General features: G+C 40.0%; 1 protein-coding gene across 6 annotated transcripts in view; it reads left to right on the forward strand.

The window, feature by feature from the left end:
- The window catches only part of STXBP4 (syntaxin binding protein 4), a 171,129-nt gene that overhangs the window by 63,012 nt on the left and 85,427 nt on the right, over positions 1-22,690 (forward strand). For 5 of the 6 annotated variants that reach the window (XM_066263993.1, XM_066263992.1, XM_066263996.1 and 2 more), the window contains one exon: positions 1,393-1,458. In XM_066263993.1, the coding sequence (XP_066120090.1) occupies positions 1,393-1,458 (66 nt within the window). Of the gene's footprint in view, positions 1-1,392; positions 1,459-15,573; positions 15,866-22,690 lie in introns of those variants that run through there. The other variant, XM_066263997.1, reaches the window with a different exon arrangement.

Here is a 22,690-nt window from a genome sequence, read left to right on the forward strand (position 1 = left end):
CCGTGTGCTCTGGCCGGGAATCGAACTCGGGACCCCTGCACGCCAGGCCGACACTCTACCACTGAGCCAACCGGCCAGGGCCTAATCTGATTTCTTTTTACCTCAAACCCTATCTGTGGGCTGAGTTCCACTTGCGTCAGCGGTACAAAGCAATAAGCGTTTTACTGGGGGTCGTGTTTGTGCTTGAGATTTCCTACCTGGATCACACACACACACACACACAGAGGTGGTCGAATGAAGTTCGTGAAGTGTGTCGGTCGCCTCTCATTGCTTCCCAGTACCTCGGGATAGCTCTCATTTTTCTGTCTGACTTAGAGTACAAATGCAAATGAAGCCAAGATCACTTAATATTAATGCCTGATCTGATTGTGTGAGAATGATGTCTCAAAGTGCTGTGGGCTTTATTTAACTTAAAGCCTTTCTGCGGAGTTCCTGCCGCTTACTGCTTTGCAAAGCTGAATGGAAATAGATAGGTTTTCCATTTACAGATGCAAAAAACTAGGACACAAGAGTGAAGGTGACTTGCTGGAGCATTAAAGCACGGGAGGCAGCAGTCTCCTGGCTCCTGGGCTGCGGCGGTGTCATGAGGTGGCTGTGTTGTGTCCCACCGCAGACCTCCATTTCATCTCTCAGACAGGGAGGGGCTGACGGATCCCAGACAGGGAGCACTCCTTGTAAACATGGCAGGGGTACCGTGAGTGCTTACTAATCAGTTTAATGGTCAAGCAAGTCCTCTGTTCCAGTTCATGGTAAAATGGTTCCTACATTATTCTTAGTCTTTCTAATTTGATCAGTAAAATGTGGATTTATTTATGATATACTTAAAAGTCAACATTTTAGGGGGTATGCTCAAAGTTCAAAGATGAGAATATTTGATTGGCATATATAGTATATTAGTCTACCTTAAGAATGATCATTTCAGATTTTGGTTACACCAGTCATATGTTTATTTTTTATGGATGATCTTCCAAGAATAAGCTAAATTAGGAAAATGATATTCAACTTGGTTTCACTCCTTTATTACAGGAAGAGGGACTTTTAAGTTGTAATAATAATGCCATTCAGTTTGGAAACTCTCCGGCAATGATAGCTATTACTGAAAATTTAGTTAATATTCATACATTTTGAACCTGATTGACTTCCCTGGGACCTCAGATTTTGAAGGTTTACAAAATGGCCACAGTAACAGAAAACACCTTTTCATCACAACTGTACTGTAAATAACAAATCGCTTTTAAGTGGTATATACAAAGCCAGGAAGTGACGGAACTCCATTTTCAGATCGTAGCAGTTGGTATTTGGGGAATTTATGCACTTTGAAACAAAGCCCTAAAAATGATACTCGGTGATACCTTTATAACAAGTCATTAATTCAGTGGTTTTTAAATATAGGAAAAATTGTTTGAATCGGAAAGGCAGAGGAAACAGTTGACAGAGGAGCTCCAGAATGTGAAACAGGTAAGTGCATGTATTGTGATACGTGTTTCCTGTGTGTGTGTGTGTGTGTGTGTGTGTGTGTGAACGCACAAGGCAAAAGTATGAATCATTGGTGCTGTATAATACCCTAGAGCACACGGGCGTGGGTGATGCAGGCCGGCCCTGGCCTGCTGGGCAGCCGCTGCTGCTCAGGACACGTAACAGCTCCCCTTCGTAAGTGCTGTCTAAACCTGGTAGGCACGGGCTGAAATGGTCATTCTCATTGCTTTTCTATTCTGTTCTTTCTCTCTTCTCTTCCCTTTTCTTCTGTTACTCATACCGCACGTTATTAAAGATAAAAAGCAATAAAATAAATAAGTAACCCTGCCAGGCAGAGCACATTTCTCTTTTATTTTTTTGTAATAAAAGGTAAAAAAATTTATTTTCACTTTGCGTCGATCTTCAAAGAGTTTTCGGCAGCTCACGACAAAACAAATGCGGTGACATTGTAAAAGAGATGCACAGCTCACAAGTAAAATCATAACCAGAGAGAAAGTTCGGAGAGCACTGTTAGAGACCAGCGGCAAGCACCTGGTTTTGAACCTCCCCAACATTATCCCCCCTTGAAAACGTGAAACCAGCAGTGTAGCTGGCATCAAACAGGACCTGCACCTGCAGTCTAGTACGACTGTGTGGCAGAGGGTACCCAGCCTTCAGAGGACATGTAAAAACGATTGTTAAAAAGTCCAACAAAGCCCTGCAGGTTGGCCGCCACTGACGCGTGGAGCACGAAGAGCAGAGGAGATGGGACTTCGGAACCCTGAGGGAGGGGAGGGAGAAGCAGAATTAGATGACGTGCGAAGAAAGCCAGAGAGAGAGAGATTAACGCCAAAACTCAGAACAAGGTCGTGCTGTGGTGGTCCTCAGGGCTGGAGGGAGTGTGTGTGGCCAGAGGGGGCAGCCTGGCCCGTCACTGCATGTGGGGGAGAATCATAGGAGCGGGGGGGGGGCCCTTGAAGGCCAGGCAGTGAAGAGAAAGGACACTGTCCCTCACCAGGACTGGCCTGTGTGGACACATCACACAAAAAGACTGGTTAGTTGCATCAAGAGGGGGGGAAAATGGCTTGAAACACAGAAAGTAATCATTAAAATAATGTATTTTGTGTGTGTGTGTGTGTGTGTGTGTGTGTGTGTGTGAGAGAGAGAGAGAGAGAGAGAGACAGAGAGAGAGGGAGGGAGGAAGGAAAGGAAGGAGGGAGGGAGAAAAAGAGAGAGAGAGAGAGAAAGGAAGATCTAAAAGGAGAAAATGAAGGATCTGGTATAAATGATGAGAAACAAGGCTTACCAAACCTCCTCCATCCATCCCCCCCCCACAACCATCAACAACATGATCCATGAAAGAAATCGCACAGAAGAGGGTGCTGTTGAATAGAGAACTCTTTTAATGAAAGAAAAGGGCTAGGGAGAAACATCTGTCCCCATTACTGCAAAACAACCAACTATAACAATCAGATGGTATGAAATAAAGCATCCCTCAGACAATATGAATTAAATGTGTTCCTCTTCAAAACATCTCAGCCATGGAGCTGACAAAAACTGTGCTACGGTACTCCAAACTCAGTGTCCTCAGCCAAGCACTTGGCAATAAGAACCAGAGACTCAAAAAATTACGAATAGAAATTGACCCAAAAAAAGACAAACCCAGAAGAAATGAAGTGAGTGTTGATAAACCTTAGGAAAGAAAGAAAAGGAAAAAAAACAAAATTATATCAGAAAAGAAAACTAAATTACAAGTTGCCCAAGGAATAATGGATTCAGACGAAAAGGCATTGAAGAAAACCAGGAGAACGAGAATGACAGAAAAGAGTTTCCTGAGGTAAATAAAAGCATCTGAACAGCGCTAATATTTAGAACCATAGTGCAAGAAAACTCTGCAGAAATAAAAGAAGACCTGGAGCCCTTGTTGGGCACTGGGGAAATTTAACTTGGAAAGAGCAACTGTAGGGCATATCCAGGAAAACTATTAGACTTTAAAAACAGAGGGAAAAAGACACATGCCTCCAAGTGAAAGATCAAGTAGCTTAGAAAGGCCAGCATCAGCCTCCTCACAAGAACATGCAGACCAAGGCAGCATTGGAGCAACATTCTCAAAAAGCTAAAGGAAATAAAGTTTAAACCGAAAATCTTATCCACATCACACTGACCTGCAGATGTCCAGGCTGGAGAAGGACAGTCTGGAACACTGTACATGTACGTGTAGTGTTCCTGAGGGCACCAGGCGAGGAGGAGTTTCAGCTAACCAAGAAACAACTGCAGTAACTCTGTCACAAATTCCCAAACAGTAAGCATCTCATATATGTTCATTTATAGCTTAGGCTAAAATAAGAGCGAGTTCATGAGTAAAAGAATAATGTGGAAATGTTACATGTTTGGCAAAATTCAAAAGATGCAATTTATTTTAAAAATGAGAGGATAAAGGAGAGAAGAAGGGGGGACGTTGAATATGATTATTGTCTTCTTAAGTAAAGGGTAGTAGTGATTGAATACCATGTAAAACTGACATCAAGTAGTGAAAGATTAGGTAAAAATAGAGAAGAGTTTAGGCACTATAAAAAGTGGTAATACAAAGGAAACCCCTAGAATGAAAATGCAAGCCTTCCTAAATACCGAAAGAATATTTTTTTAAGAAGCAAAAGGGACACGTGAAATAAAGAAATGCAGTAAATATAATGTACTCCAAATTTCATCAGCATAAAAACACTAGGGCACAATTGAGACTGAACAGGATAGTCAACCTAATTGACTTGAATGGGATTAACACCCTTCTGAAATGAAAAAGGTTTTCTTTGGGAAATATAGTGTACCAGAACTGACCTCAGTAGAAATAGAAAACTCAACAGACCTATATCCATAAAATAAATAAAGTTATCTATAAACTACCCTACAGAAAAGGACCAGGACAGATGTTTTTGTAGGGGAATTTAATCAAACCTTTGGCATCAATCCCCAAACTACATAAATGGCTGCAGAGTATAAAATTATGAAAGAAAATTTCCAAATTCTCTTCTTGAAGCAAGTGTAGCATTTGATGCCTAAACCTGATAAAAATAGCACGCATACACACACACTCACACACACACACACACACACTCTCTCTCTCTCACACACACACACACAATGCAGTTAGGTTAGAAAAAAGTAGGGGCAAATGAATTAGAAAAGAAAAATAAAACTGTCTGTGGATGACATGATAATAATTCAGGAAACCCTAGACAATCAATGATAAAACTAATGAAATAAAAAATTCACAAGCTAGCAAGATATAAAATTAATGTGCAAAACAGGAGTCTTCACCAGTGGAATTGACTCACACTTATGGTCAATGGATATTTGAAAAAAGTTCACAGAGAGTTTAGTGGGGAAGATGCTTGTTACAAGACATGATGATATCACAGGGGAATGTGTATGTAAGAAATAAAAAAATCTCAACCCCTTCCTCATGTCACTCTTAAAAGCTAACTCTGAATGGATTGTAGATCTAAACATAAGTAAAACTATTAAGCTCTTGAAGAAGCTTTTGTGACTTTGGGTGAAGCTAAGTTATCAGACTGTATGCCTAAGATAAGAAAATTTTACTCTATGTGAATTCTTCATCAACAACGCTATTTTAGAAAATAAAACTATGCCTATACAATTTTTCACCCATCAGATTAGCAAAAATCCAAAAGCCTGATACTGCTCTATTACTGTTTAAAGCATTCATTCTCATACTTTGCTGTTGGTTGTACAAAATGGTACACCCATATGAAGAAGATTAGGCATTTCTACATATTTAGTTACTCTTTTTTTCTTCCCATCTACTCTTCAACCTGGCAATCTCACTTCCAGAAATTTACCTTGAAGCTATACCTCCAGTAATATTAAAATACATATGGACAGTATATATTGTAGTATGACTTATAATTAGAAAATATTGGAAACTACATTAATCTCTAAGCATAAGTAATTGATTGAATGAACTGTAGTACATGCAGGCAGTGGAGTACTGTGCTACTTAGGAAAGAATAAGAAAGAGCTCTCTTAGGTAATGTGGAGTGATTTCCAGGGGATATTATCAAGTTTAAAAAGCAAACTACAGTCCCTGGCCGGTTGGCTCAGTGGTAGAGCATCGGCCTGGCATGCAGGAATCCCGGGTTCGATTCCCGGCCAGGGCACACAGGAGAAGCGCCCATCTGCTTCACCCCTCCCCCTCTCCTTCCTCTCTGTCTCTCTCTTCCCCTCCTGCAGCCAAGGCTCCATTGGAGCAAAGTTTGCCCGGGCGCTGAGGATGGCTCTGTGGCCTCTGCCTCAGGTGCTAGAATGGCACTAGAATTGCGGCAGAGCGACACCCCAAGATGGGCAGAGCATCGCCCCCTGGTGGGCATGCCAGGTGAATCCCGGTCGGGCACATGCGGGAGTCTGTCTGACTGCCTCCCTGTTTCCAACTTCGGAAAAATACAAAAACAAAAACAAACAAAAAAAACTACAAAGCAGTATACATAGTATGCTATCTTTTATAAACAAGAGATTTTTAAATCAAAGTGTCCCTGGCCGCTTGGCTCAGCGGTAGAACATCGGCCCGGCATGTGGAAGTCCTGGGTTTGATTCCCAGCCAGGGCACACAGGAGAAACGCCCATCTGCTTCTCCACCCCTCCCCCTCTCCTTCCTCTTTGTCTCTCTCTTCCCCTCCCACAGCCAAGCCTCCATGGGAGCAAAGTTGGCCCGAGTATTGAGGATGGCTCTATGACCTCCGCCTCAGGTGCTAGAATGGCTCTATTTGTCACGGAGCAACTGCCCAGATGGGCTGAGAATCGCCCCCTGGTGGGCATGCCAGGGGAATCCCAGTCGGATATATGTGAGAGTCTGTCTCTCTGCTTCCCTGCTTCTCACTTCAGAAAAATACAAAAAAAAAAAAAGTCAAAGAAAGGGTAAAGGATCAAACAATGTACTTCATTATCTATAAGGTGGGTGCACACTGGGTGGATAAGATATAGGAAGGAGTGACATATACCTCTCTGAGAATACCATTTTATGTAATTTTTACTTTTGGGTGCATGTCAATAGTGTATACATTAAAAAAATAAAAAAGGAATCAGTAAATATAGGAAAGGCGAAATGAACTTAAAACTACAAGTGTCTCTCAACTGAAAGACACTCCAATAGCACATCTAAGACTCAGGTACCACTCGCCACTAGAGAGATGACCGATGTCAGGAGTGGGGGAGGCTAAGCGCAGGGTGAGCCTGGAACATGTTATACCAGAAAACGAGAAAGTGCTCAAGGTGAAGGGAGGGCGTCACAAGAAACCAGCGCGAAGGGCTCCCATTGGCCAAATCTGGAAGTACTTGAGACCAAGATAATTAAATACAGTAATGAATTACAAACCGTTGAAAAATAAGGAATTCATTAGTAACTAGATTAATTATTCAGAAGAAAGGAGGGCCCTCTGCTTGTTTTGGTCGGTTGAGTGCCAGCTGGTAACAACAGAGTGCGTGGCTGCCAGATTCCGGAAGTCAGCATTCTGCATCTGTTTAGAAAAGGCTGGATCAGACGAGAATCAGCTGCTCAATCAAGGGGGAAATTTTGATGGAGAGCAGAATATTTACAATACTAACATGGTTTTAAAGTTGCTGTCTAGAAACTGCTTATTAATTGCAAGGGGAAAAATAGTAATTACACAGTAGTGAAATCAGACAGCTCCATCACGGGTGCTAGAAATTGATGTCAAATGGACACGTGTGACTCCGAATGTGACACCCTGAAAGGGACTGAACAGCCCCCTGTAGTAGTATGGCTGAAAATGGAGAGCTTGAATCTGGCTGTGAAGAAACATTCGACAAACCTAAAATGAGGGGAAGTTTTGTGTTGTTGTTTTTTTTAAATAAAAAGATATGTGTGGGATGTGTGTGTGTGTGTGTGTGTGTGTGTGTGTGTTATTGTTGTATTCAGAAATGTCAGTACTCTGAAAAAGGTGATAAAGGTTCCAGACTAAAGGAGACTCAGCAGCTGGAAACTAAGTGACAGTCCTGACCCTAGACCGGGTCCGGCACTGGAATGGGGAAAATGCCATAACGGATATAATTGCATCAATAGACAAAATTGGAATATAATGGTACATTAGAGTTGAATCAATGTTGGATTTTCTTAAGTTGGTAATTGTAATATGGTATGTAAGAAAATACTGAAGTGTTTAAGGGTAAAGAGCCATGATATATGTAAGCTACTCCTCAAATGGTTAAGAAAAAGAAATAGGTATGTAAATTTATTTCTGTATATTATATCCACATCATATATATATACACACTCTATGAAAGAGTGATTGAGAATATGCAAAATCTTAGCAATAACGGCCTTTAAATATCAGTGCCTTAGAAGAATACTTAATTTCTCATTCATGATCATGTTGGTAAATTAGGTAAGTCTAGTGGAATTAGGTAAATGTGGTCAGTGGGTATAAAGATGTTTTTTATACTGTTTCTCTTCTTGTAGCTCTTCTGCACATTTGAAATTATTTCCAATTAAATAGTGTTTTAAAAACCCTCTAATTCTTAGCTGATTTTCAGACCCATATTTTATTTGTTATTTTTGTACTTTGGTTGATATGCCTTCTCAGCTCTTTCAATTCCGCATCTTCGATACTTTCATTCATTTTCTATAGTCAGGCCGTTTTTACCTTTTAGTGTTTTTTTTTTGCCTCCTGAAAGTGGATATTTATAAACCTTGCATGTAGAATAAATTAGAGGGCTTTTCCTCCTACATTTAATTAATTTTTTTTCTTTTAAATGCTTGAAACTTAAAAGCTTTAAAATATACTTAATATTAGTATACTTGAAAAAATAGTTGCATCATGAGCTGATTAAAACATGAATCTACAGAAAAATAATAGTGTTGCTTTCTGTTCTAGCAATACCTACTTTTTCCACATGAGACCCTTCCATATTTATTTCTCTGAATAGATTAGTTTCTATTACTAAGGAAGGTCAGATCGATCCACATGAATAAATAATCTAAATTCTGTATCAGATTTTAATAAGATTCGATAGGAAAAGATGGGACACAGATAAAAAATAAACAGGAGAATCTTATATGACAAAAGGTGAATTGGCATAAGGCACAGTGTAGTAAATAATGAGCTTTGGACAGAATGGTGTAAGTCTATACTCTGACCTTACCTTTTGCTCGCTTTTGACCTTGGGCAAACAAATTCACCTTTCTAAACCTCACTTTCCTAATCTTTAAAATGAGTTTGAGAATAGAGTTGCCCATAAGAGTGTAAGAAGTATTAAATAATATGCATATTATAAATGTATATGGCACATAGTAAGACTCAACAAATATGAACTGTTATGGTCAAGAAGAAATATTAGGTGCTGAGAAAGAGGTGGAGATGATTTAACTATTTGATTTAGATGGAGAAAACCTGATTCTGGCTGACGGCTAAGGAGACTTTCTCTAGAGAAGGTAACACATGAACTGGACCAGCTATAGAGGGGAGGAGCATCCCAGGCAGAAGATACAGCAGGAAACTTCTGATGTGAAAGGAAAGGTCTTTACTTCACAGTCAAAGTAGCCTCTCTGTTGCTAACTTCACTATTACTTGTTGATGTGTTTGCGTCTTCATTTCTAAAATATAATAGCATTGGTCTTATAATTTGTTCCTGATAGGAATATAGTAAGTTCCTAAAAATAATAGTTTTGATTTATATTCTTTTACCATCATTATTAAAGGTCCAGGAATGTCAGGAAACCATGGACAGATGAAAGGGATAGAAAATGACATTTGGGGGGCGGGTATGTTGAGGTTAAAGCATATAGATGCTTAATTGCCAATCTAAGATTTTAGACAATGGACTGCCATTGATGAGATTTGACAAGAGCAACAAATGGTTAACTTGCTCCATGAATAATCAGACCCATCTGTTTCCTTCACATTCTGCATTCAACTTGGCCCTGCTTTTTAAAAACTGCAGGATTTTGCCACTTTTACGACTTCAGTGGTCTAGCCACCATCCTCTCCTGCCTGTGTGGCCTTTTTAGCCACCCACCAGGACACGCTGCTTTCTCTTTCCCTTGCCCACCCCCATACAGACTGATGTGATCACAGCATCGAGAAACATCCTTCTGAAACTGAGGTAGAACTCTCCAGGACTTTCCGTATCACTCAGAGTGAAAGCCAAAATCCTACAAGGGGAAACCTGCAAGTCAATTTCAAACCCTCCGAGAGCCAACTTGATCTGCCATCCTGTCCCCGTCTGCAGCCTCCTCTAATGCAATTGCTTCATCTTTTCCCACTCTTCCCCCTCCCTTCTGCACTCCCCACTGACCCCCGGCCCCTCTGACCTGCCTGCCCCTCCCTCTGCACTCCCCACTGACCCCCGGCCCCTCCGACCTGCCTGCCCCTCCCTCTGCACTCCCCACTGACCCCCGGCCCCTCCGACCTGCCTGCCCCTCCCTCTGCACTCCCCACTGACCCCCGGCCCCTCTGACCTGCCTGCCCCTCCCTCTGCACTCCCCACTGACCCCCGGCCCCTCCGACCTGCCTGCCCCTCCCTCTGCACTCCCCACTGACCCCCGGCCCCTCCGACCTGCCTGCCCCTCCCTCTGCACTCCCCACTGACCCCCGGCCCCTCCGACCTGCCTGCCCCTCCCTCTGCACTCCCCACTGACCCCCGGCCCCTCTGACCTGTCTGCACCAGCACCCCACTACCCTCCAGCTCTCCCTGTGTGTGGACAAGTTTCTTAGCATGACTGATTGCTTTCTTTCATATTATATATTTGTTACGTTTTTGCCCTTTATGTACCCCCCCACTAGAGGAAGATGTCAATATGCTGGACTGATGCTCTATCTGCTGAGCCATACAGCCAGGGCCCCCCAAAATGGTTTCTTCTCTTATGCACAAAATCCCAAGCCATTTTATAGCTAGCCAAAATTACAAATGCTGAACATTTACTTCTGATTTCATGTGACAAATTTCCTTGGTTCTCATTTAACTGTCAAAGAGAAAACTTCTTAACAAGTTTACCATGCATTTGCAGAAACCAAAACTTTTAGGCCCCAGCCGCTTGGCTCAGTGGTAGAACCCAGGTTTGATTTCTGGTCAGGGTATACAGTAGAAGTGACCATCTGCTTTTTCATCCTTCCCTCCTCTTCTCTCTCTCTCTCTTCTCCCACAGCCGTGGCTCAGTTGCTTTGAGCACATTGGTCCCGGGTGCTGAGGATGGCTCTGTGGAGCCTCCAGTCTCAGACACTAAAGATAGTTCAGTTGTGAGCATTGCCCCAGATGGGGAGAGCATTGGCCCAGATGGGGGTTGCAGGGTGGATCCCAATCAGGGATTGTTTCTCTGTCTCCCCTCCTCTCACTTGGAAAAAGAAGAAAAAAAAATTATACAACAGCCAGCTTTGTAAGTTGCAATTGCATTCATTGTGAAATTTGCAACATACCTTCTTCTAAGCTCCTCTTATTATCCTGGTTCTAGTACTATCTAATTCATCTCTACTTTATTTTGATTCAACAATATTCTTTCACTTTAAATTTAAAATTTTTTCTATACCTACTTTTTAAAATACAAAAACATTAGGTATAGTCTAATAAAAATGAATATTTCAATTTAATTACCAATTATGATTTACATATGTTACTGTAACTTACGCTGTTTACATAAAACATTGAGATAAGCACACTGTTACACTGATATATAAACATTTTAACTCAGTAACAGCAGCCAGATTGGTTATATGTTTATGTATACTCAAATGACTCACATGCCTGACACAGACACTACAATTTAACAATGCTATCTTAAACAATAACATGATTAACGTGGAAGACAATTACACCAAAACAATAAAGAGTTGTGTAATGCAACAGTATTTTACACTTAGTTTTTTTTTTAATTTAAACGGAAGCCAATCAAAATTAAATTAAAATTAAAACTTTCTTCATTCAACTAACTATATTCCAAGCACTCCGGTGGCCACGTGCTGATTGGATGGTGCAGATCTAGAACTCCTTCGCCTTGCTACCAAGTTGTGCTTCAGAACCAGCAGTGGCAGCAGCACCTGGAACTTAGAGATGCAGTCTCGGCTCTTACCTCAGACCTGCTGAATCGGAACCTGCATTTAGCAGGTGCTTGCCTGACTTATTTGCACATTAAAACTTGAGAAGCGCTGGCCCACATAATAGGCAATGGAGGATTTGACTGGGTACCGGCCGTAGAATGATAAAGGGGTCTGTCTCAGTGAAAGGTACTGTGAGGGTAAAGTCAGCTGGACCAACGGTGATAGGAAGTACAGTGATCACCAGAGAGCAGTCAAGACTTTGCAGTTTGGTGGTTGAGAGGCTGTACTGATGCTATGAACGAAATAGGAGAAATGAGATTCAGAGTAAAGAAGTGCTAATTAGTAGTATTATTTAATGTATGTTTTCCAGTTTTAGCAAAATAATTAAAAATATGTTTGTTTGTGTTTACAAACCCACATGCATACATACTAATACGAGTATTCATTTCAGAAATACACACTTGCTATAAAAAATATGCTACCCAAACTCAACCTTGAAACGGTCCATTTTTAAGCATATTTACCATGTATGCCAGAAGTTTCTCTTCTGTATGTACCATGCAGTTGTTTTGGTGATATGGACTTATTGTTGATGAAAGAGTTCATATGCTTTTGTGAAAATAATTACCTCTCCGTTTTTATCGAGGAGTAATATCTTTTCTCACAAAAGATTACAAGTAGGGAGTATGTCTACTTCTCTTAAAACTTTTAAAACCAGTCACTTTAGTTGTATGAAATTTGGCCAAGTTTCTCCCCCCCCCCTTTTTTAGTCTCCTTTTGAAGATCTTGACATGAAATCAGTATAATACTAATAATTATACCATATGCATACAAATCCTTTAAATACACTACCTAATTATTAAAACACTACTAGATTAATTTTTAATATATACTGCTCACAAAAATTAGGGGCTCTTTCAAAATGAATACGAAGTGATAAAATAGCCCCTAATTTTTGTGAGCAGTATATTTCACAATGATTACCAGTTACTTCAAAAGAAAGAAGACACAGTTTAATATCTTTTTGTTCACTCACTCGCAAACGTTTTATTTACTTTATTTATTTTTACTGATTGATTTTAGAGAGGAGAGAGAGGAAGGGAGAGAGAGAAACACTGGCTCGTTGTTCCACTTATTTATGCGTTCAGTGGGTGATTCTTGTAGGTGCCCCGACTCGGGATCGAACCTGCCTCCTTGGCATATTGGGAGGACCCTCTAACCAACTGAGCCACCTGGCCAGGGCTACATTCGCTATTTTAAACTATGGAAATTAATTTACCTTTACTTAGTGTGTTGACCCTGAAGAAAGAAATGAAAACCAAAAAAAAAAAGAGGGAGAAAAGGGCAATTGGAAAAAGGAAGGAGAGGAGAGGGAAGAGAGAAATATAAAATGAAAAAACAAACTGTTAAGGGTTCCTTTTCACTGGAAGAATAAGGTACACTACTTTTTTAACCAGGCGTGGCTACCAGAATTTTTTACTGACTATTTTGTGGAGAGTTGCCTGTACTATTCTCTAAAATATAAGTATTTTTGATAAGTTTTTAATGACTTGCAGAGTAACGCAACTTGACTGTTCAAAATCATGAGCACGACTTCCCATAAAGTGACACTTCTGGTTATTTTTTTTTCAAGTTTTAACAACTTGTAACAGGCTCGGGCTGTCTCTCACACTTCAGTTGTTGTTCAAGTTCCTTTCAGCGTAGTGTTATGACCTAAGGCAGCAAGAAATCAGTGAACAGTCCAAAGCCAGAATAGTTAGCTTGTCTGAACCCGTCTTTGCCCTAAAGAAACACAGGAAATTGTTTATTTGGCAACTTCTCTAGATTCAAATAAGCCCGGTTGTACCTTGGCCTCCCTGTGCAAAGGTTGGGTTGAATGCTTGAGGAGGGCCTGGAGCCCCGAGGCGGAAACGCCCAGTCCAGTCAGCTCAGGATTCTCTGTGGCTAGTTGAGGTTGAACAGGAGCAGACCCACAGCCAGTGTAGCCGGCACCTGAGCTAGCTTGGTTTATTGATTAAGCAACGAAGGAAACTTGAAGGGCAGAACAAATATACTATCTCTAAAAGGACCAGTGTATGTGACTACTAAGGAAGTCTTCACGGTTTTACACTTCAGAGATTGTGTTCCTTTGTGCACTTGTTAAACAAATTGTAAAGTCTGATATTCAGAATTGGTATGAGTTTTCACACCCTTTTTATTCTTTAGCGATCTGAGCTTTTTATAGGATTTCAGTATAGTAAATATTCTAAGATGCCTATCCTATCTTTGGAGGGAAAAAGAAGAAAAAATACATATATTCGATTTGTCCGTCCTTACTGTTATAAAAGGTTTTTATAGTAGACTGTTCCTATGTTTCCATTTCAGATGGTCACTTGTGACCTCAGGATACCAACTTCTATGTTCTATTAAAAACGCTCTTTACAAAGATCCCTGTGACACTCTTTTTATAGCTAGAGCCACCTCCTTCCAGTCCCCTTTCCTACCACCTGGCAAACCGCTAATCTGCTCTCTATAATTCTGTCTTCTCAAGAATGTTTTATAAATGTTACTCTATACCAGGGGTTGGGAACCTTTTTGGCTGAGAGAGCCATGAACACCACATATTTTAAAGTGTAATACCGTGAGAACCATACAATATGTTTAACACTAAATACAAGTAAATGTGTGCATTTTATGTAAGACCAACACTTTTAAAGTACAATAAGTTTCTGAATTCTTTTTAATGTTGTTATGCTGTTGCTAACCAATGATGAATAAAGTACTCCTTACCATTAATATGACTTCTGGTGCTGCATGGTTTTGCTGATGGCTTTGTAATCTGGTTGATACGTGGTGAGGTTAAGCTTCATGCAGGCGTTGAGATTTCCATTCGTTAAATGTGATCGTAGGTTGGTCTTAATGTCCTTTAGATGTGAGAAAGACTGCTCACATGCAAACGTAGAGCCAAACATTGTCAGTACAGCAATACTCACACGCTGCAGTGTGTGGTATGTGATGGGAAGCGCGTTCCAAGTTTTGACAATCAGCTGGTCCGCAGGTTGAAGTTTTTTCATTTCTCCCCACTTGTGTTTGCTCGCCAACTCTGCTTGCTGTCATGCAAGTCTTTCCAAATCTTCATTCAGTGACTTGAACTTATTCACCTACATGTCTGAGGCCTCAGGTCAGCAGCTTATAGCTCAAAATCTCTGATGGAGACACCAGGGATGTAACTCAGGTCGGCGCTGTCCACTGCACACTTGTGTGGATGGGTGATGAACTTAAAAAGATGAGTGCGCTCATGAAATTCTCCAAAGTGCGCTTTGAATGACTGCAGGAGATTAGATGTGAAGCCCGCTAGCTGCTGGAGATCAATGTTGAGCAGGGTCACTTGCTGTGCATGCATCTTAAACTCTCCCAGTTTTTCAAAGTGTAGTAAACTACCTGTTTCAATGTCAGCAATGAAGAGTTCCAGCTTGTTTTCAAATGTAAACACTGCTTGTTGAAGGAATAAGACTGTATTTCCAATTCTTGCATTTTCACATTGAGCTGGTTCAGATGTTCAGTCATGTCCACGAGATAGTAGAACTTCAGGAGCCACTCAGTGTTAGCTAACTCAGGATGCTCGATGTTTTTCATTTCAAGGAAAGTCCGGATTTCGCTCAGACAAGCCGCGAAACGGCTGAGCACCTTCCTTCTTGACAACCAACACACGTTGCTGTGCAGAAGCAGACCAGGATAATTATTCCCCACTTCATCCAGCAGTGTTTTAAACTGGCGATCATTTAAAGCTCAGGCAACAATAAAGTTGACCACCCAAATGACCAGCAACATCACCTCACCAAGCTAGCTGCTCACCACACATCTGAGCACAAAGCGCCTCCTGATGTAGGATGCAGTGAAAACTTAGGATGGGTCTCTTTTCATGTTCATGAGGAAGTGCTACAAATCCTGTTTTTCCCCACCATGCACGGAGCATCATCAGTACACACCAAAATAAGTTTATCCATCGGTAGATTTTTTTCTTTAGTGAACTCAGTGAAAGACTTGAATAAATCCTCCCCTCTTGTCTCTTTCATAGGCAAAACAGCAAGATTTTCCTCACGTAGTATGTCACCAACAGCATACCTTGCAATCATGCTGAACTGGGATAAATGGCTTACATCTGTTGACTCATCCAAAGCAAGAGAAAAGAATGGTGCTGCATTTATGTCCTTCACTTGTGTTGCCTCAATTTGATTTGCCATCATGATGGTACGATCATGAACAGTTCTTGCCAACAGAGGCATGTCTTTTATTCATTTGATTATCTTGTCTTTATCCGAAAAGTCATCAAAAAGTTCATTGGCAACATCAAGCATGAATGTTTTGGCATACTCCCCATCTGTGAATGGCTTTTTATTTCTCACAATTGCTAAAGCACCAGCAAAGCTAGACGAATTCCAGTCACCTTGTTGGGTCCAAACACGGAGTTGCTGCTGACTAGCTTGCACTCTGCACAGTAGCTCTTGACATGCTTTCTTCCTGCTGTCCCCCACTGGATATTTTGATGCAGATGTAGTATGGCGTGTGTCGAAGTGCCGCTTTATATTTGACCATTTCATGGATGCAATTTTATCATTGCATATTAGACACACTGCAGAACCTGCTCTCTCCACAAAGGCAAATTCCTCTGTCCATTGCTGCTGAAAAGTACGATACTCCTCATCTTTTTTTCTTTTAGCCATCTTCTTCTTCAAAAGGGTTTCTGCAATTAGCTAGCTGACTACTTGATTAAAAGGAGGGAAGTTTACTTCCTGACCTCACAAAGACCCATGTATGTTATACATTATCCAATAAAAATTTCGTGTTGTCCCGGGGGACAGCTGTGATTGGCTCCAGCCACCCGCAACCATGAACATAAGCAGTAGGAAATAAATGGATTGTAATACATGAGAATGTTTTATATTTTTAACATTATTATTTTTTTTATTAAAGATTTGTCTGCGAGCCAGATGCGGCCATCAAAAGAGCCACATCTGGCTCGCGAGAATAGGTTCCAGAGCCCTGCTATATACTATGTCACTTTTAGGAATTGGCTTTTTTTCATTCCACTTAATTCTCTTGGAATCCACCCAGGTCATTACAGTATATCCGTAGGTTGTTCTTTTTATTGTCGAGTGCATATAAAAGTGTGAAATCAGATTAAGGTCAGTGGATTGAATCTGAAGTTTTCCTGGTTGTGATATTCTACTAGAGTAGTGTCAGGCTAACCACTGTAGGAGACTGAGTGCAGTATAGGAGTCTCTGTATTCTTACAACTGTGTTTAATCTGCAGTTATCTTTAAATGGTGTTTTTAAAAAGAGTCTCTTTGAGAAAAGAAATGATAAAGTTCTTATAATGATATATACATCAGTAAGAGAAACATATTAAAGAAACTTGATTGGATTTTATTTTTCAACAGTTATCTCCATTATGTGAATCAAAAATGACCATTCTATACCGTTAGTCTTTGCTCAAGAAGCTGCCTAAGTTAAAGATAGCAGGCTTGGAAATGGAACATGAGGGCAGCCAGCTGGCTCTGCTGTCTTCTGCTGTCTGGGCAGACAGTTCAGTCTTAGCCACACTGAGTGATTCAGTGGAGGTGAACGTAGCATTCTAAGCAGGCACTGGCAAACACAGATGGCTATTTCAGAATCCCATTACCAAATAGTTGTCTCTTTTTCAAATAGAATTTTTTTTTTACCATTTTAAGAATTCTGAGAGAACCCTGGCCAGATAGCTTGGTTGTTAGAGCACATCCAGAAGCTCAGAGGTTGCCAGTTCAATCCCTGGTCAGGCACGTACAGGAATGGATCAAGTTTCTGGCACTCGCTCTCTCTCTCTCTCTCCTTTCTTCTTCCTCTTAAATCAATAAAAATAAAATTAATTAATTAATTAAAAGAATTCTGAGAGAAATTTTATTATTCCATTGAACCAATTTTAATTGTGTTAGATTCATTAGAATTAGAGAATTTTCAGTATTGGAAGAATTCAGAAGGGAAGTGGTCTCATTCTTCATAGAAACCTTGCAGTTCATTTGATCACAGTATTTTCTGTGGTTGGTTGGCTTAGTTAGAACTGATGCCAGGGTTCTGGGTTCTATACCATGAGCCACTTATTATCTGGCTGTTTGGGGACCATATTCAGCATTCCTTAATTGTCTCACACATGCCTCTAGTAACTTAGAAGGGAGATTTAGCAAGGAATTTAAGAAATATTTAATGCTTATTTTGTATGCATGCACTGTGAAAGCTAGACGGACTCTCTACAAGGCGCTCTCAATCTAGCATGAAGAGGCAAATAGAGCAAAACCTTCCTTTTGTACAAAGCATTTCACAATAGGCGCCGTACAGCTGGTGATTTGGAATAGGCATGATTGTATTCCAAAGTAGGCATGACTCCCTATAATTTTCCTTATTTAACTAAAAACAAACAAATACCAATAGCTAAAATTCCATTAGGCGGTTGTTAAGAGAGCACCTTGCTGAGTGTATTTTAAACATCTCCATGTTGGAGCAATATATATTAATCTGGCTGACAAACTAGTAAATTTTACCCAAGGAGGAAGTAGTGATAAGGCAGTTGATACTATAAAATTCTTATCTTGGCAGCTTACTGAGAAACCCTTTTTGGTATCCTTACTTCAACATGGGACTCATGACATTGTGTTATATGATTTATATTCACAAACTATTTTAGAATTGAAAACAAGACTTCTCTCGTTGTACCTAAGCCTACAGAAATAAATCAGCCTACTTGAAAATATACTTTGATTTCTTGTTATCCGTGTTAGTTGCCAAAGATTGTCAATGACCGGCGGTTTCAAACTGTGAATTCCATCACAGTTCTTCAGTATTGGAGGTGCTGCTTTCCTGGCATGATTGTTAGTGACATTCTACCAATCTTGACCGTATGTCCCTTACATTGTGTCTTTTCACCACCCCTGCTTTCTCTTCTTCAGTTCTCTTGTATTAACTAATAACTTCCCTCTTTTCCCCTCACATCATTTTATAAGATCTCTTTATTGTAGTTACTAACCCTACCTTTACCAAATCTGGTGTAAATATCTTCGCCTATGTGCAGACTGACTTTGTAATTTTCTTTTTTTGTGACAGAGACAGAGAGAGGGACAGACAGACAGAAAGGGAGAGAGATGAGAAGCATCAATTCTTTGTTGCGGCACCTTAGTTGTTCATTGATTACTTTCTCATATGTGCCTTGACCAGGGGGTTACAACAGAGCGAGTGACCCCTTGCTCAAGCCAGCGACCTTAGGTTCAAGCTGGTGAGCCCTGCTCAAACCAGATTAGCCCGCGCTCAAGCTGGTGACCTCGGGGTCTCGAACCTGGGTCCTCTGCATCCCAATCCAACACTCTATCCACTGTGCCACCACCTGGTCAGGCTGCCTTTGTAATTTTTTTTTCAAAGGTTTTAAACACAGGTGTGTTTGTGTTACTGAATCTCTTTTTCTATGATCTCTTCTTTTTTAAAACTTAAAGATCTTTCTTAGCTAGATTTCACGTACACATTTACGTCATCATTCTTTCATGTCTATCTTTACATAACCCATCTAAGAAATTATTTTATTTGGTGTATGGTATGAGGTGAAGGTGTACACTTGACACTTTTTCCCCCCAAGTAGTTTGCTGTCGCAACCACTTCCTGTTTTGTGGTATCTCCATTATCGTAGACTAAATTCTTACATAATCTAGTGTCTGTTTGGGACGTCTGGTCTTTCCAGTTGCCTTGTCAATAACTATTTATTGGGTGAATGAATGTTTTCTCTACCTCTGCCTTGGCCAGTCCCAACTATGGTGGCTTTAGCTACGCCTAAGGCCTCAGGCCGTGCCCCACCATCCTCCTCTCTTTCTCTTTGCTCTTATTGTTGGTTTTCAAAATTTATTACCAGTTCGCACTGATTTTTTTCTCCCAAGTTAATTTCAGAATCTTATTTATTATTTAGATTTTATTATAGCTAGATTCAAATTTAGAACTCTTGAACAAGTTCTTCCAAAACAACCAAAATCTGCTAAGATTTTGATTCCAATAGGATTAAACTACTAATTTAAAAGAATACACTTCTGCCTTGAAGTGAAAGCTCCCTCAAACCCCAAACCTCAGATCAATTCTAAATGTTTTTTTTAATTTTAGTTAATTAAATTTTATTTATTTTACTATTTTTTAAATTTATTTTTTAATTTATTGTGTTGATGTGGTTTTAATAAGTGCAAAATTAGCCTTTGAGCTATAACAGGTTTTGGTGAACAGAGCTAAAATTCTGATTAAGAAATTTCCAAAACCATAAATGTTCCCATTTGTTGCATTTATTGCCAGAACTAGAGTAGTAGGAAAATAGATTTTCTTCTATGTCATCCTTCACTAAACCAGAACATGTATACATTGTCAAAGCAAGGTTTTAAAATTAGTAATCATAGTGAATTAAGTTCACATGGTAAAATTTACCAGATAGATGTCCTTGTGTGTCTGTCTTTGATTAGGGAACTTCTGTTTATAAACCGAGATTGAAAATTGTTTCTTTAATATATATATTTCTACTGTTCAGAAGCAGAACTCCATTCTGCACCTATTGGAGAATGAGGCAGCTGCAGGTGAAGACGTTGACAGCTCTTGGGAGGGTTAATTAGAGCTAATTATAATTTCATTGACCTCCTTTTGCTCCACAAAACTTAACCAAGTCTTCCTTTGCAAAATGAGCACTTTGCTTTTTCATACAAACCAAAGAAAATTTTTGTCCCTTGGATTTGCAAATATCTATCATTTTTACACACTATACAAAGAAGTGTCAGCACATAAATCTTTGAGTCAGGGATATGGGCAGGGTCAGAAAGGATCTTCAAGATTATATTGTCCTTGCCTGACCAGGCGGTGGCGCAGTGGATAGAAGGTCCAACTGGGATGCAAAGGACCCAGGTTCGAGACCCCGAGGTCGCCAGCTTGAGCACGGGCTCATTTGGTTTGAGCAAAGCTCACCAGCTTGGACCCAAGGTCGCTGGCTTGGGCAAGGGGTTACTCAGTCTGCTGAAGGCCTGTGGTCAAGGCACATGAGAAAGCAATCAATGAACAACTAAAGTGTTGCAACAAAAAACTGCTGATTGATGCTTCTCATCTCTCTTCGTTCCTGTCTGTCTGTCCCTATCTAACCCTCTCTCTGACTCTCTCTCTGTCTCTGGAAAAAAAAAAAATTTTTTTTTAATTAAAAAAAAGATTATATTGTCCTTTTGGGAGCATGCACTGTATTTTTAAAAATTCAGCTTATTGGGGGGGGAGGGACACTGGTTAACATAATTATACAGGTTTTAGGTGCCCAATCCTACAATACATCTCCGTATACCACATTCTGTGTTCACTGCCCCAAGTCAAGCCTTCGCCCATCACCATTTATTCCACTATGCCCTCCTCCACGTCCCCCACAATCCCCACACTGTTGTCCCTGTCCTTGAGTTTTTCTCTCATTTCTTTGTCCTTTTTCCTCAGTCCTTCCACCCACTCCCCGAGCCGCAATGCCTGCCAGTTGTCAGCCTGCTTTCTATGTAGAGCATGTACTGTATTAACTTATGATGGAAAAATGTAATTTTTAAGGAAATATAAACTAATGTGCATAATTTTTAAATCTTTGAATTTTTAAATCTATTTAATGAAAAACCAAGAAATAAAATTGTCAAACTCAATAAAGGGTAACTGCCTTTTTTCAACCTTGATATTTTCTTCATTTTACTTGGTTTTGACATAATCTCATTTGCTTGATAAATACTACAAAGGGATTTTTTGGTTCAATTTAGATATGAAGGGAATTTAATGAAATAATTTGCTTTTTATTGTGTGGTGTTATTCATAGCATGCTTTATTATTATAATTATTTAAATAAAATATAGTTCTATTAATATTCCCATGAAGATGAAACCTTTTATGAACTTTCCTGTGAAAGTTTCTTACCTAATAAATTTCTCCAGGGCAATTATTATAGTAGATGAAAAACAAAATAGTCATTTTCCTTGTTCTCAACTCAGTTATATCTCAGATTTATATTAAGTGGAGCACCTGTTCTTATTAGCTAGAATTTTTACTCTCAGACTGTTCTAATATGGGCAGTCAAGACCCTTTTCTTTTAGAAAGTTAAATAGTAAAATATTGATATTTTAATGATAGTTCAAGAAAACAGTAGGAGGTACTAAGTAGCCTGCAGACAACAGATGTCATAAAAGGTAAAAAGAGGGGGAAATCATTGTAAGCTGAAGTGGTCTGGAAAGATTAGAGAAGGGAACAGGAAGTACATTTTGAAGGATAGATGACAAATGATATAGAATCAAAGGGGAGCCCTGGACAGATAGCTCGGTTGGTTGGATCATCGTCCCAAACTGCGGAGGTTGCTGGTTTGATTCCCAGTCAGGGCACATACAGGAGCAGATTGATGTTCCTGTCTCTCTCTCTTGAATCAATAAAATAAAAAGAAACTTTATTGTTAAGAAAAAGAAAAGAAAAAAGGGGAAAATGTGTGCACATAGGAGAAGGAATAATGTGCTCAAAACATCTTAGAGGTAGGAGTTTAATCTGGGAAGGTTGTAAATTAATGCACTTGGATATGGTAATCATGTGAGAGAGTGGACTGTGCTAAGGCTGAAAAGGTTGGTTGGGAACAAGCAGTGAAGAAACTCGAAGTAATGGATATTGAGGATGTATTTCATCATGTGCCATTCTATCATGTCCCATGTACTTCGGCTTGTTACCTAAGGTGGAACTGAGCAATATTTTAGGAAAATTGGTCCTTCAGAAGTGTGCAGAATACATTATAGTGAAGAATACATAGGCAGGGTGATCACTTATGTGATTTTCATACTCTGTGTGAGTTGATAAAGACATAAATCCGTAATGTGGTAGTCAGAGTGGAAATTAGGGAATGACTGCAAATATATCATAGATGGAGACTTCACAGTGCTTAATAACTGGCTAGGCCAGGTGATGGAGTCGTGGGCTGGATGTACTCATGGAGGACGAGTGAGGAAGGCCAAAGGAGAGAGCACACGTCAGAGGCGTGTATCAAGTTCTGTGGATTAATTTTCTCTTCCGAGTATGTCCATGCTCAAGGGCTGAGTTGTAGATTCATTTATAAATATCTTCAAATGACTTTGAGATCATCCATTGAGAAGAATGTTATACAT

This window comes from Saccopteryx bilineata, chromosome 2 (assembly GCF_036850765.1).
Source record: "Saccopteryx bilineata isolate mSacBil1 chromosome 2, mSacBil1_pri_phased_curated, whole genome shotgun sequence".
In the NCBI taxonomy this organism is placed as follows: domain Eukaryota; kingdom Metazoa; phylum Chordata; class Mammalia; order Chiroptera; family Emballonuridae; genus Saccopteryx; species Saccopteryx bilineata.